Source organism: Stegostoma tigrinum, chromosome 13 (genome assembly GCF_030684315.1).
Source record: "Stegostoma tigrinum isolate sSteTig4 chromosome 13, sSteTig4.hap1, whole genome shotgun sequence".
Classification (NCBI taxonomy): Eukaryota; Metazoa; Chordata; class Chondrichthyes; order Orectolobiformes; family Stegostomatidae; genus Stegostoma; species Stegostoma tigrinum.
This window is the reverse complement of record NC_081366.1, coordinates 25,948,288-25,962,325: the sequence shown is the minus strand read 5'-3', so window position 1 is coordinate 25,962,325 and position 14,038 is coordinate 25,948,288. Positions and strand designations below refer to the sequence as shown.

The window sequence follows — 14,038 nt, the reverse complement described above, 5'->3', positions numbered from 1 at the left end:
TAGAAGCACTGAAATCTCAAAATGCTAGCATGTTCACTGTTCAGGCTAACATCTGACAGGCCATTATCAGTGAGAAATCCCAGTTCTGAATATAACTTTTTGATTTCTCCAGGACTTTTCCCATATCATTTAGCTTGCTGCAACTTGCTCAAAACTACTTCTGCTTTGAGCAAAATCCCCTTGCTACCTGTTGTTCCACATGTTGCAAGTAAAATCTTACTCAGATCCTGTTTGGTAACACTACTCCCAGTTATGCCCCAGCTTTTGCTAAATGTTAGTTTTACGTCACTCTCAGCACTGGTTCTGCTCCACTGAAAACCCTGCTCCCACAGGAAATGGTACTTCCCACATTCTGAGTGTGGGTGGTTGAACTGTTATTATATGAAACATTTCAAGAATCATACTTGTGTGATAGAAGAGCCATATGTTTATTAAAATCAAACTTAAAACAAGTCTGTGGAAAGTTGAGGCTCAGACAAACTATTTTTAAAAATTCAGTTGCAAAAGGAATTCTTTAATTATTGTGTTCCTGCTGAATACAATTATGCATTTTAAATCACATTAAAACTCTCTCTCAAAGGCTGTAGCTCGTTCTGAAATATTATCTGGCATATGGTATTGACAAGAAAAAGAATCACTATCAAAGGTCTGCAAGCTGTAAATATATTTTTTGATTTCAAAAAGAGACTTACATGTAATTCATGATGAAATAGTTAGATTAACTAACATTAGCGCTGGGGAAGATAATTGAATTCAAATGAAAAGATAACAAAAGTATGGAGCCAGAGAATAGGATTAAACATAGCCAGCACAGATTTTCAAAAGAAATTTCATAGTGAATTGAACTTACTGAATTCTTTGAAGAAAATGGCTGGACTATTTGTTGACCTTCAGAAAGACCTTGGTAAGATGTCACATAAGGCAGTAAAAGATAATAGGCAGGTTCTGTGAATTCAGCTGCCAGGTTGCATTGAAAGATGTTTACAAAACAGAATCAAGAGGTTGACATTGAAGGAGATTTCTGCATGAGCCAGTCAGAAAGTGAGCCATGCTAGAAGCTCAGTTCACGATATACACAATGATTCAGAGATGCTGCTGAAGTTTGTGGATGATACAAAGTCAGGAAATGGTAACAAGGACTGGCCCTGAAAATGGACTGGGCATCATGGAGACATGCTTGAAATAAATAGAAAACATGGAAACCCAAATTGAATCCTTTTGAGTTATAGTAACATGTGTAAATTGCAATTTGGTATTAACTCAAAATAAAAAATCCTTCATCTGAAGTGAGATGATTTCAGTTCTGCTGAAATGTTAAATTGGTTTAGGCACCTTGGGTTGAAAACAAGTAAGTAAAAATATAGCAAGCACCATGGTTCTGGTTTCAGTTCAGTAACCTTTGCTGGATGTTGGAAACAACAGATGAGAACCAATTTAAAATTAACCAGTAATTTAATGAGTAAAGGCCAAACAGCACTTTACTGTTGTCAACAAACATTTATAGATGAAAAATGGCCTCCAAGACTAATGTACTGGATGCTCTGTGTTTACCTCAGCAAGTATCAATGCATTTGGGAGACAATTAGCAAAAGAAACAAATAATTCAAAATTTCAAAGTGAGAGGAGGACAGTTTATGGGAGATATGCATAAGTGGTGGGTGCCTGGAATGTGTTGCCAGCGGAGGTGGTAGATGCAGACACTTTAGCGTCTTTTAAGATATATTTGGACAGGTACATGGATGGGCAGGGAGCAAATGGACACAGACCGTTATAAAATAGATGACAGGTTAGACAGAGGATCTTGATCGGCGCAGGCTTGGAGGGCCGAAGGGTCTGTTCCTGTGCTGTAGGTTTCTTTGTTCTTTGCTCTTTGTTCTTTAAAAAAAAATGTTGGTTCAAGCCATAAACTAAGTTCTGAAAATTTATATAAGCTATTTCCATTTTAGTGATGCACCATAACTAGAGCATATTTAGTTAAATTCTTCAATTGGGTTACACAACCTGTCGTGCTATGTCTCTGATCAATATGTCAGTATACCTTTGAGAGAAGTACTCACATCATCACTATATCATAGTACGTGACTTGAGGGTAAAAGATCCAACATACCACCTTACCCCAGGAATCATTCAAAGCATGACGTGTTACTGGAAGCACACGGTTCTGTGTTGTTATGTCCAGCTTTGAACTAGTCCAAAAGTTTATGTGCAGGTGAATATAATATTTGGATATAATAGCAGCAGCAAATAATTATATGATGGATATTTCAATACCCAGCATAGTTTAATTTCTTGTGCTATGAGTGATAATATAAGCATTATAATGTTAGGTAAGATATCCTTCTGGAGGCAAAAATCACACCATACATTATTATTACCTAAACAATTCACAAAGACCAGACACACACCTCCTGTGCAGAATCTTGACCTGTACCCAGCAACAAAAGCTGTGGGAGAATCATTTGCACAAAAGACCGAGAATCAGGTTCCTGACGACACGATGAAAGCTTGTAATTGGGTTCTCAGAATTTTAAACATATACCATGCTAACTGATGTCAACACTTTTGCATATAATACTTGATTATTAAAAGTCTACCTTGCTAAGATTAAGTTACCTTTCTGAATTATGTTCACTGAGAGTGAGAATTACATTTGTTTCAGTTCCCAATTACATAGCAGAAACTAGATTGAGTAACGGCGGGTAAATCTGAAAGGATCATAACCATTACTTCTGCTACCTCCAGCAGGACGCCACTGTCAGATATTTATTCCCCTCCTGTCCCTTGCCAGCCAAATGTTCCCCAGCAGCAGCTTTCTTTCTACCTGGCTCACCATTATCCTTTGTCTGCCCAACTGCTGTTCCCTCTGGGCTTCAACCCTAGCCAATTGTTTACTCCTTTCCTACTCTCCAAACACCTGTCTTCAGCAGAAATACCACCTTTTCCTAGCTACTATCAGTTCTGAGGAAGAGTAAATGGTCTTGAAAATTGACTCTGCTTTCTCTCCACAGGTGCTACCGGATCTGCTGAGTTTTTCCAGCAATTTCTGTTTTTGTTTCTAATCTCTTGACTTCAGGTTCACAGTCTAAGGTTATCAGAATTCCACTTCTGTGAATTCAGCTGATTGTTTTAATGCCAGCTGCCTTTGTGAACCATACGTACATTAATCCTGACCCAGTACCATTCTTGGCTCGGCAAAAAATGGCAAGAGCTGTGGTTGATGGGGGACTTATATTTTTCTGCAACTTCCTCTATCTCCACCACAAAGGAGAGGCTGTCTCCCTGGCCAAAATCTAGGCCAATATTTCTATTTATAAAGCCCAAGATCTCAGGACCAGCTTTGCTAAATGCCCTCTCAATATGATCTGCTATCTTCAAAGATCTACACTAACTGAATAATTCAAAGAATACTCTCTGCGTACACCATCATGTTGTCCTTGTGATATTTATGGAAGAAAATAAGAGAGTGAGTGTGCGTGACACCAATGAGAAATCTGTTATTGGCTTTGAAAGTCACCTTGCAAACTAACTGAACTAGTTTGACTTGCTAAGGGATAAAATAGTGATCCAAATCAGGGTGGGTTGCCAGGCTGCATTTTTTTCATAACAGAACATCTTTTAAAATATATTAGAAGGACTTATACAGTAAGCATCTTTGCTTTTCTGGAAATAACCTATCCATAAAATAGCTTCCCGATTACTGAACATGCATAGAGAATGAGTTCCCACTTTCTAGATCAACTTCTAATGGGCTTGAAGATGAAAGGTGCAATGAACAGCAGGTGAATAAAGAGATAAAGGCAATTTTCCTTCTTCCACACTTTCTTGTCTTCTCTGTTTTCTTCCTCATCTGATCAACACTTGTCTTCTTGTTCTGTCTCTGCAAGTCATACAGTATGTCTATTTTGTGAAAGATAGAGTGAATCATGTAAGGGATTTTACAAGGAGGCCCTAGATCTGTCCATATTTCTGAATCTTTGATTTTACAGTTCTAGGATTTTCTCAATATTCATTCAATAATTAGCTAACAGCCTTGGTTCTGTACTATTTTGACTTCAAGCAGTTAATAAGTATCAAGCATTGGTTAGATTTTCTAGAAATTTATTATCTCAAGCATTGAGAAATAAAAATTCCAGCAGAATAGTGATCCATTTATGGCTAAACAAAGAGATTAAAGGTGGTATAAGATGATAACAGAATATGAAAAGAGATGTTAAAACAAATACTTTCTGTCTCTTCTCACACAGGAAACAAGCCAGAGATGATGAGGTTGAAAGAGTGAGGAATTTAATGCAATTAAAATCAGTAAAAAGTAAAGTATTGGAAAGATTAATGGCAGTAAAAGCCAAGAGATCCCTGAGAGCTACATTCTCGGATTTTAAAAAAAGTTGGCTGCAGAAAGAATGGCACTTGGTTGTGACATCTTCCAAAATGCTTTAGATTCTTGATCGACTCCAAAAAGTAAAATCCAGCAATTTTTATACTCACGTTCACAAAATGATGGACAGAGAAAATGGGGATCTTTAAACACTACAGCCCAATTTCAGTCTTCAGGAAAATGCAGGACCCATTATGAAAGAAATGGCAGCTGGGCAATTAGAAAATCTAAACATGATTATGCACAGCTATTGTGATTTTCGAAAAGAGAGAACTGTGCTTGACAAATTTATTGCTTTTTTTGAAGGTGTAACGTAGTTAAAGAGAAAACAGTGGATTCAGGATGTTTGGACTTCCAAAAGCATTTAACATTTTAGGTGAGAGCTAAAAGTTTATTACAGAATATGAGGGTTCATGGGGCTTGGGAGCAACATGTCAGCATATGGAAAGAGTTGGTTAATTGACTGAAAGGTGTAAGGACAAACAGGGCAGTTTCTGGGTTGGCAAGGCTTGTTTCTATGAGCTATGCTGTATGGGTTGCTGCAAGGATCAATGCAGAAACCTCGGCTATTTGTAATCTGTGGTTTTGATTTAGAGGAAGTACCTGGAAAGGGTCCTTGTTGTGCAATGGGAATGTGCCTACCTCTGAGCCAGGAGGCCTGGGTTCAAGTCCTATCCATAACCAAAGGTGCAAAATAACATTTCTAAACAGATTGATTTGAAAGTATCTAGAGGAAAAAACTGAGTGTCATATGGCCCCGTGTAACTTCCATAGCTCTGAGCTGAAAGTCCTACCTGCCCCAAGGATAGGCCTTGAAATGTTTGAACAGGCTCATTAAAAGTCTCCCTAGAGGTTCTCCCTAGAACTAGGGGTTCTTGTGTAATAGAGGTAGTGATACTGCAACAAGTCAGCAGATCTGGGTTGAAATCCCACCTGCCCTGAAGATGTGTCACAACATGTCCACTATAAGTAGCAAGTTATAAATTTATGCTTTGTGAAATACTCAGTGATCCCACAACCAACGGATCAGATCTAAGCTCTGCAGTCCTGCCACGTCCAGTCATGAATGATGGTGGACACCCCACTCAATGAGGAGGCTCCAGAAATGTATCCATCCTCAACTGAGGGGCCACCCAACACATCAGGTTGACAAACCTCTTCAGTCAGAAATTCTGAGATGATGATCCATCTCGGCCTCCTCCAGTGATCCCCAGCATCACAGATCCAATCTTCAATCAATTCAATTAACCCGACATGATATCAAGAAACAATTAGAGACACTGGAAACAGCAAAAGCCACAGGCCCTGATAACATTCTGGCAATAATACTGAAGACTGTGTTCCAGTACTTACCAGTCCCCAGCCAAGCTGTTCCAGTTCAGCTCTAACACAACAATCTACCTGACAACATGGAAAATTTCCCAGGCATGTTCCATACATGAAAAGCAGGACAAATCCAACCAAGTCAATTACTGTACAATCAGCCTGGTCTGAATTATTATGGAAGTGTTGGAACTTGTCATCAACAGTACTGTCAAGTAGCACTTAGTTAACATTAAACTGCACACTGATGCTCAGTTTGGGTTCTGCCAGGGCCATTCAGCACCTGAACGCATCTCAGCCTTGGTTTAAACAGGGAGAAAAGACATGAATTGCAGAGGTGAAGTGAGACTGACAGTCCTTTACCTCAAAGTTCAGTTTGACTGAGTATGGCACCAAAGAACCAGAACAAAGCTGGAGTTAATGAGAATCAGGGAATAAACTCGCTGTTGATCGGAGTCATACCTGGCAAAAAGAAAATGGTTGTGGCTTTTGGAGATCAGCCACTTCAATTCTAGAACATCCCTAGAGCCATTTCTCAGGTTAGTAACATTGGCCCAATCATCTTCAGCTGCTTCATCAATGACCTTCCCTCCTTCATAAAGTCAGAAATGGAATATTTACTGATGATTACATAATGTTCAGAACCATTCACAACCCCTCAGATACTGAAGCAGTTCATATCCAAATGCAGAAAAATCTGGTTAATATTCAGTCTTGGGCTGAAAACTGGCAACAAATACACACACCACACCAACATCCGACAAAGACCATGTCCAACAAGAGAGAATCTAATCATTATCACTTGATGTTCAATGGCAACATTATCATTGTAACCCCTGCTGTCAACATTCCTAGATATTATCATTGACCAGAAACAAAACTGGAATGCTATGTAAATGCAATGACTACAAGGGCAGGTCAGAAGCTGGGAATCCTACAACAAGTAACTCACACCCTAACTCCCCAAAACAAGTCCACCATCAAAAAGGCACAACCAGAGGTGTTATAAAAATATTTCCCACCTCCCTGGATGAGTGCAACTTCATCTGTGGTTAGGATGCTTGTCGCCATTCGGGAGAAAGGAATGCATTTCATTGGCACACATCCACAAATCCTCAACCACCGATGCTGGTAGGAGCAGTGCATGCCATCTATAAAATGCACTGCCGAAATTCAATAAGTGTCCTTCGATAGCACCTTCCAAACCCACAACCATTTCCATTTCAAAGGATAAGGGTACCTGCAAGTTTGCCTTCAAGTGAATCACCAGCCTGAGGTGGAAACATTTTACCATTCCTCTGTTGTGCCTCGGCCACAATCCTGGAAGTTTCTCCCTAAATGCAATGTGTGTCTACCTGCAACACATGGACTGCAGCTGTTCAAGAGGCAGCTCACCACCAACTTCTCAAGGGCCACTAGGAATGGGTGAAAAGAATACTGGTCCAGCTAGATGCTCCCGCATCTCGTTAATGAATAAAAACAATAAAATCATAATGGTATGTGCCATTTAGGGGAACTTGCAGTTGGTGGCGTTCCCGTGCACATTTCTAAGTGGTAGAATTTGTAGGTTTGGAATTTGCTGTTGAAAATGCATTGAAGAGTTGTTGCATTGCGTCCTGTACAGGATATGCACTATTGCCACTGTGTGTCAGTTGTGGAAGAGTGAACGATTAAGGTGATGGATACAGTGTCAATCAAGTGGGCTGCTTTAACTCACATTTGATCAAACTCTTTTGAATATTGTTGGAGACAAACTCATTCAGTATTGCAACACACTCTTTTGCAGATGACGGCCAGTCTTTGGGGAGCCTGGAGTTGAATTTCTCAACACAGCTCCCAGTCTTCCCCACTCCGCTAAACTCAACAGTTACATGGTTAATCCAGTTATGGTTTTGGGTAATGGCTACCACCAGGGTGGATGAAATAGTGTAAGGACAAGCTTCAAGGGCTGTAAATCTACACTTGCTCTAACATCTTTGGTTGCTATATACTTGTAAGTGCTTTTGAGTTGGCACTAGAGTGCAAAGGCTGTAGTACTATTGGAAAATAATGTTTTGGAAAGTTAATATTAATACAATCTCTGGCAGCAACAGACACATCAGTCTGTAACTTCAGACACAAACACATGTGTAACCACCCACACAAATTGAAACACACTATCACTTTGACTGAGCATGAATCTGGCTATTTGCTTTTATCCTTACTTTATCCTTCATATTGGAATTATGTTGTTTTACCATTTTCATTGTCTACGGAGATTTGATCAGCAGATGAATAACGTTGGATTTCCATGGACTTCAGTTGAGGTAGATTTACGTCTGAACGATTACATTGCCTGGGTTCATTGAAGGTCAGCTGACCAACTGATTCTGCCAACATTGGGAGTGATCTAGTGACATCAACACAAAAGTATCATTCTGTTTTAGCAAAATAAGCAAATATGTTTTCAAATGTAAACTGTCAGTATTGAGAACTAAATATTTGGTCTATGACCTATGGATAATAAAATAATTTTAATCCCAGTTCAGAAGTTTTAAGCCATCATTTACTGTTTTTACGACAGCTAAGAATAAGGAATATTTTTGTTTCCAACCCAAAAAGCTCTAGGAGCAGCACAGGTGTAATACAAGGCCATGCCAGTGCACAGTTCAATCTCAGCACTGAACAGTGGCCTATTAAAGAAGTTTGGATGGTGACTAGAGTGTAGCTCAATTGACATTTATATCTCTAGGCTCCAGCTTTTCATTTCTATTTGAAATCTTAAAATTTGCAGGATGAAAGCATAATAATGGAGTCTAAAATGACAATGGCGAAGAGGTAAGAACCATAATAAATACAAACTGAAGCACAATTAAGATGTACCTGTGTTAATCAATATTCTAAATAATTAGTTCTTTCCATGTACAGGCAAAATTTCCGCATCAAACTAAGTTAAACATGATAAATATTAAGGGCTTTGTCATCAATCATATTGAAAGCCAGAGCACATGGAAAGAAATCAGAATAAACAAAGCTCATCCAAGTATTTAATCACAAGTTCTAAATTAGACTCAGGATGGAATTTTATGAGGTTCTGAAAAGCATGTGCTTTGGCAAGAAATCCACCAAGGCTTTTCTTAATTTCAGGAAAACCTAGTTGCATTTTCTAGACATATTGATGTAAGACAAGGTTCTCAATACAGCATGATAAAATGCCGATTAGATAGGATTATTGCTTGTTGTCAGTCTCACAAACTGCAGATCACAACTCAATGATATGCAATGTTTGCTCCTTCTGCCCACCATAAGGAAACTAGATGCTTAGAATTCTCAACATGAACGTCTGAGCAGATGCCTATTGACTCCAACTCATTGCTTCCACCTTCAGACCTCCAACTTGAGCACCCAGGACCAGCATTCATGGGCATGCTGCATGAGTAGCAGCTACTTGCATCCTGTGAGCCTCCCTGCATCATTGAAGCACATTTCCAATCAGTTTCAACCTCTCTGCTACATGGCCATGCTGCACTACCGGATGCACCAGTAACTAACATTGCAATGCTGCTGCAAGGACATTTTGTGGACAGGGACTGATTCCCAGTTCATGGATTGGACTAGGCTGCTCCTTTAGTGCTAGCTCCCTATGAATGTACCTGAATGCTCACAGCAGCGCTGTCCTACGTTTTCTTTTTGCAATTTGCTTCCTCAGCCAGAGCAACACAGTACTACTGTCTTGCCTTGTAATTTAGCACAAAGACAAAGCCAGCAAGCTAAACTTCCTTCCCAGTAAATTTCAACGTACAAGATGATCTCAAGTTTGTTTCCCGCCTCTGCCAAAATATTGGGGACTACCTGTCAATCTCCAAACTTCTAAGGGTTTAAGAAAAGCATGGAAGAACATGTAGAACTAGTTGAGAAGGTGGAAAGTAATAATTTATGGGAGGTAGTTCAGGAGTGGGTTAGGAGAAACTACTGAGTATGGTGCCCTAGTATCAACGATCTAAGCTCAGAAATAGAATGAAAATATGTAAACATTTTCTGATTTTAAAAGATTGGGAGAGGAAACTAAGGTGGAGGGACCATCTTTAGAAATATCGTGTGAGCTGGTCAAAGTAAGTGTTTGGGTGGAAAGCGAATTAACTTGAATGCAAAGTAAAAAGAGCTGAGTTTTGAAAAGCAACATGTATGCTCTGGTATTGTGAATACCTAAACATTATATGGAAAGAAACCGAGGTAACTATATAAGCACAGTGTTAAATAGCAATGCAGCTGTCAGCAAAACAACTGAAGAGAATGCTGAATTACACAATCAAAATAGTTGATTATGAGTCAAAGGTACTCAGGATCAATCTGTAAAATGGTTTGGTTAGACCCATGGGTAGCTACAGAAATAATGATGAAAATCAGCAGCAAAAATAAAGTTAATCATTTGGGTTCAGTGACTCTTCCTCAGAACTAAACTGAACTGAGGAAGGGTCACCAGATCCAAAACATTAACTCTGTTTTTCTCCTTCACAGATGCTGCCAGATCTGCTGAGCTTTTCCAGCAACTTTGTTTTTGTTCCTGATTTGTAGCATCTGCAGTTTTTTTGGCTTTTATGAAAATCAGCAGGTCTGGCAGAATCTGTGGAAAGAGAAACAGAGTTAAAATTTCGCGTCCAAAGACTCTTCTTCAGAACTGAGTTTGGGGTCACTGGACCCAAATATTACCCTGTTTCTCTCCAGTGACCCCAAACTCAACTCTGAAGAAAAGTCATCGGACTCAAAATGTTAGCTCTGTTTCTCTTGTCAAAAATGTTGTCAGATGTGTTGTGTTTGTCCAGCATTCTCTGTGTTTGTTTCAAATTTCCAGTATCTGCAGTACTTTACCTTTATTACAGAAATAGCAAGCACCGCTGAGGTTCCTGGACCCCAGCTTCGCACCTGTACCTGAGCATGAAGGCCCCAGCCCCAACTCCAAGCACAGAAATTCCCCCAGAGTTCAAGCCTCTATTTAATGAAAAAGTTTGATATACGTTTACAAAATCATGAGGCTCTGGCGAGAGTAGATAGAGAGAAACTGTTTACTCTCACCATTAGACCAAGAATCACAGTTTAAAAATGATCTGTGTAAGAATCAGCTGCGAGGAGCTAAAACCTTTCTCACAAGTAGTTAGGATCTGGAATGTGCTGTGTCGAAGTGTGGTGGAGACAGGTTCAAATGAGGCATTCAACAGAGAATTAGATGATTATTTAAATAGAAACACTGCAGGTTCAGGGGAAAGAACAGGAGTCTGGCAATAAGTTAAAATGATCAGAGAGCCAGTCCAGACTTAATGGGCCAAATGGCCTCCTTGTGCACTATACAATGCTGTGATTCAATATGTAGGGATTTGAATTCAACTCCCAACATCATCACAAACCCTTTATCCAGAAGCTGAACTTGCAACAGGATTACATTTACCAAAAATTACACCTCAAACATACCCTGACTACAAATGTGTACAGCACTACAAAACTGAATGTTTAAGTCACCTGTTTATAAAAGAATGAGCAAGCACATACCTAGATTTACTGAGAAATGCTGCTCCTGAAGTGTTGATGTGTATTGGTCTCTGAAATCATAATAAACACAGGCTTAAAGATAATACCAGCACACTGCTGTGTTCAAGGACAAAGGGTTATGCTGCACAGCTTTTAAGCATCCTTTATGTTAAGATTGCAACTTTAACAGCACATTTTTGTTTTCTGATACTAAAAAGGTTTGAACACACTCAAAATTATGTTGGAGGATTTTGGAGTAGGTTCAATTCCAGAAAGAGCCAGCATAGGCTTGTGTGAAAACTTTGTACTCATAATTTAGTGCTGTTAATGAGCAGGATTCCTGTCATTCCAGGAAGAAAGGGTTTGCCTCATCCTGCAGTTTTGTTTTTCTCTCGCTCAGTGGAAAGTCACTTATTTCAGCTGATCTTTGGGCTGTGTGTATCCATGGATATGTTTGCAAGAAAGGGATCATACTGCGCTTAGATTGAATGCTCACTGGTTGAATAATCGGACAACACCGGCTAGCTAGTGTAGGGATAAGAGGAAAATTTATGGAAAATTGCAGCGATCACATACCAGCTGTGATAGACTCTCAGATTTTTTTGTAAATTTCAAAAAAATGTTTGCCTACTCTTTTCTCCACCGTAAAAATAAATGAAAACTTACACTCCAACTCAATCACCAAGTAAACTGATCAGAGTGTGTTTGATATGGTCTTGGACCGGGGTCGACAAAGTCAGAAGTCATAGAACACCAGGTTATAGTCCAACAGGTTCATTTGAAATCACAAGCTTTCAGAGCCTAGCCCCTTCATCAGGTGAAGTGAGAGGGAGGCACACAGAACACAGAGAGATCAAAGGTAGAGAGATCAAAAGGCCATGCAAATAGTGTGAGTAGGGTGTCGAAAAATAATTCCTTGCAGATGATCCAAAGTGTTACACAGTGTGAGTAAGGTGTCAACAACTGAATAACATGCGAAAGGCTGATTTATAATCTGATTATATGAGGCAGAGAGATTATTACAAAAAATTAAAAATAAGGTTATGCTGGCGACAAACCAAATGACTGGAATAGCATAATAAGTACAAGCATGCAAAGGTGTAAGCAAAATAATAAATAAAGCTCCACTCACAGCATTTGTATGATCTTTTAATCTCTCTGCCCTTGATTTCTCTGCCCATAAATTCTGCATTCCATGTGTTTCTCTCTCACTTCAGCTAACAAAGGGTCTACACTCCAAAAGCTTGTGATTTCAGATAAACCTGTTGGACTATAATCTAGAGTCATGCGAGTTCTGGCAGAATATGTTTGGCAGGTGTTCTGATTAATTTGGATGTGTGTAAGTTACTTGATCTTTGCGAGTGGTGCATTACTTCACACACACATTGCTTTGATACCCAATTTTAGGCACGTTTAAAAGTTACTGGTAGAGCACAATTTGGTAATCTGATTTGGAGATCACTACTCTCTGTACGTACTTATTTTTTCAAAGTAATACTGAACTCCCATTGTAACATCTGAAGATTCTAAATTTTCCATTGGTAATCAAATAATAGTAGTCGAAGATTGTTTGTTTCTTTCTTTTTCTCACTGATTTTTTTCTCACTGATTTTGTCTCCACCAGCTTCATTCCTCTTCACAAGGATATTATAACATTTGTGCTATCTCCTTCATTAAAAGTGTAGGTGCAAACTGAACATCATTACGCGATTAACATTCTCAATGCATTAACGTATATAGGCAATAAATAGGATTTTCAATCAAAAATATTTTGCTCTCTTATAGTTCTTACTCATTCTAGGTGCCTATAAATCTCTGGTCAAGCTAGCTGAATACTTTGACTAGATTACAGCCTTGCAATTGTTTCCAGATATCCATTAATTTTAATATTAACCATCCAAACCTCTATCAGAACTCTTTGCAAGTGTATATGCTATCCATATGATTTGCTTCTTCCCAACAGACAAGCATTTATACAGCAAGCACTTACTGAATCATCATGATCTAAAACAGATGACTTTCCAGGTTTATAACAAAATACACTTTTAGGTTCAACTTGATAGCCACAGGTATCAACTTTGCCATTTGGATGTAACCACTTGCATCTGATGAAAAAAGAAGAAATATTAACAACAGACTTTCAAGATTGCATGTTCAGTTTTAAAGCATGTTTTGCATCGGTATTGTCAGTACACTACAATGATGACATGTTAGTGTACAGTTTAACAGTCATACAAACTATGTATCTGTATCAATAATGTGACTTTAACAAAGTTGCCATTCTTGGTTGTACTACAGGGAAAAGCAGAGAGAAGTTAAATGGAGCCTAGGTCTTCCCCAAAAGCGGAATGTTAGGAGGGTTGTCTTTGGAACAGGAGATAATTCAATATGGTTGAGTGTTTGGGAGTTATGGAAGGAATTGTAAGGAGGTGCTGCTTTTTAGGTTCCTGGAGCTGATGAGTATTCAAATATTTTAACTAGTAGAGAAAGTGTGTTTTAAGATATTATCCCTCTGATAAAATCCAAGTGATACTTTTGTTGACCTTCAATATTCATAAAGACTGAACCAATAAAATTGGTGAAGATGTTTTGGAAGATGAATTTGTCAAATGCCTTCCTCACAGTTTCCTGGTGTAATATGGTGGAATCGATCAGGGATGATTCCAGGATATTGCTATGTTTACTCTCAAAGTTTTCAATTAAAAATGTAAGATCATGGACATATGTCATGGTAGATTAAAGTGCCTTTGGTTGCATAGGGCTTAAATGAAATGAATTAAATCAGCTAAAACTCCATCTAGTGAGCTCAGTTCTTCAGTTTAAAAGTACTCACACTTT

At 38.8% G+C, this 14,038-nt stretch overlaps 1 protein-coding gene across 11 annotated transcripts in view; it reads right to left on the bottom strand.

Moving 5' to 3' along the window:
* Positions 1 to 14,038, bottom strand: part of LOC125458562 (sorbin and SH3 domain-containing protein 2-like) — a 99,521-nt gene that overhangs the window by 34,806 nt on the left and 50,677 nt on the right. For all 11 annotated transcript variants that reach the window (XM_059650619.1, XM_048543952.2, XM_048543959.2 and 8 more), the window contains 3 exons: positions 13,191 to 13,305; positions 11,222 to 11,271; positions 7,936 to 8,087 (listed from right to left, as the gene is read on the bottom strand). In XM_059650619.1, the coding sequence (XP_059506602.1) occupies positions 7,936 to 8,087; positions 11,222 to 11,271; positions 13,191 to 13,305 (317 nt within the window). The remainder of the gene's footprint in view (positions 1 to 7,935; positions 8,088 to 11,221; positions 11,272 to 13,190; positions 13,306 to 14,038) is intronic.